Below are 1302 nucleotides of genomic sequence, written 5' to 3' on the forward strand. Positions count from 1 at the left end.
CTGAAAGGAGCGCAAGGGAAGAGGACAGCCTGTTAGCGCAAGCCTGCGGGGCGGGAGCCAAACCAAATAGATTCGAGGGGCGATAATCTCTGCCAGGGCCGAGATTTTTTTTTTTTTAATGTTTCCTGAAAGGGCATGAAGCCTTTTAGGAGCTGTGCAAGTCCCCCTAAGCACGGCCGGACCCGGCGCGGGCGCGCGGAGGCTCCGCAGCTCCACGAGCGGGGCTGGGCTCTGGCAGAAGGGCGCGCTCCGATACTCACTTTCTTTTGAACTCTGTCGCTACGTCCACCCTTGCAGCATCCACCCCGAAGAAGGTCACGGAGCCGAGATAGAGCAGGGCTACGTGAGCTAGTTTCATTCTGGCTGGGCTCCTGAAGGAGGGAAGAGAGAAGAACTGTAAGCACGGTTGCTAATGAAAGTCAAGTAAGGTCTCTCCTTGTTTTTTGGGTGTTTGTTTTTTTTTTTTTTATGCTGGTTCCAGAGAGCTCCTTCCCTCGGAGAGCCCCCAAGCTACCGGGGACTTTGCGATATGAACCAGAAGCTAGTATTTGCTCAGCAGCTTATCACAGAGTAAATAACAGAGCCTCCAAAGTTTACGTTTGTCGACAGTTTTACTTGCAGAGGCGACTGAAAACCAGCAGGATTTCCAGAATACCCCCTGGGGTTTGTGCTAGGACTCAGCAAACCCATGAGATTAGAGAGCTGGCTATCAGACACATCGTTTCCAGACTCCAGCAAGTGTTTTGCTGCCTGCAAGTTTATCCTCTGATAATTCATCTTCCCACTTCACTCGCAGAACTAGCTCGTTCTGGATCTTATGCTGTAAACTGCAGCTGATGCCAAGAGGCAGTGCAAGGCTCTGCAGCATAACTCTAAGCTCTTCAAAACAGTCCAGATTTAGAAGATTTTTACTTCCTCTCCACCTCCCTACATCATTTTGTGTTGCTGATGTTGAGGAAAGAAAAAAAATAGTTCTTACCTGACAGCGAGGATAATCCACTGAGACAAATGTTCCTGGAGCAGCGATACTAACTTGCAGGGTTTCCCGAGGAATAAGAACTCCGTCTTTGTGTGTCTGAAGTAACCACTGCCGAGCTGCGCTCCACCTCTGCCTTTTATAGAGCGGGGGGGAAGGGGGCGGATCTTTGCGAAGTCAACTCCGCCCGCAGCGGATGTAGAAAATCATCCCCTATCCCCTCTAAATGGGATCATATGACCTGGAGGATCCTAAAGGATGGGATCATACGATCCTCTAAAGCACTTACTTCCCCGGTTATAAAGCTAAACCCGTGCAGGATCAAG

General features: G+C 50.2%; 1 protein-coding gene across 1 annotated transcript in view; it reads right to left on the reverse strand.

Moving 5' to 3' along the window:
• The window catches only part of ADM (adrenomedullin), a gene marked incomplete at its 3' end in the record, with an annotated part of 1979 nt that extends 991 nt beyond the window's left edge, over window positions 1–988 (reverse strand). Inside the window, exons 1-2 of the mRNA XM_010157283.1 lie at window positions 980–988; window positions 261–371 (exon numbers count right to left, since the gene is read on the reverse strand). Coding sequence (XP_010155585.1) covers window positions 261–358 — 98 coding nt within the window. The remainder of the gene's footprint in view (window positions 1–260; window positions 372–979) is intronic.
• Window positions 989–1302: the final 314 nt, after the last annotated feature.

The sequence above is a fragment of the Eurypyga helias genome, unplaced genomic scaffold (assembly GCF_000690775.1).
Source record: "Eurypyga helias isolate BGI_N326 unplaced genomic scaffold, ASM69077v1 scaffold41728, whole genome shotgun sequence".
In the NCBI taxonomy this organism is placed as follows: domain Eukaryota; kingdom Metazoa; phylum Chordata; class Aves; order Eurypygiformes; family Eurypygidae; genus Eurypyga; species Eurypyga helias.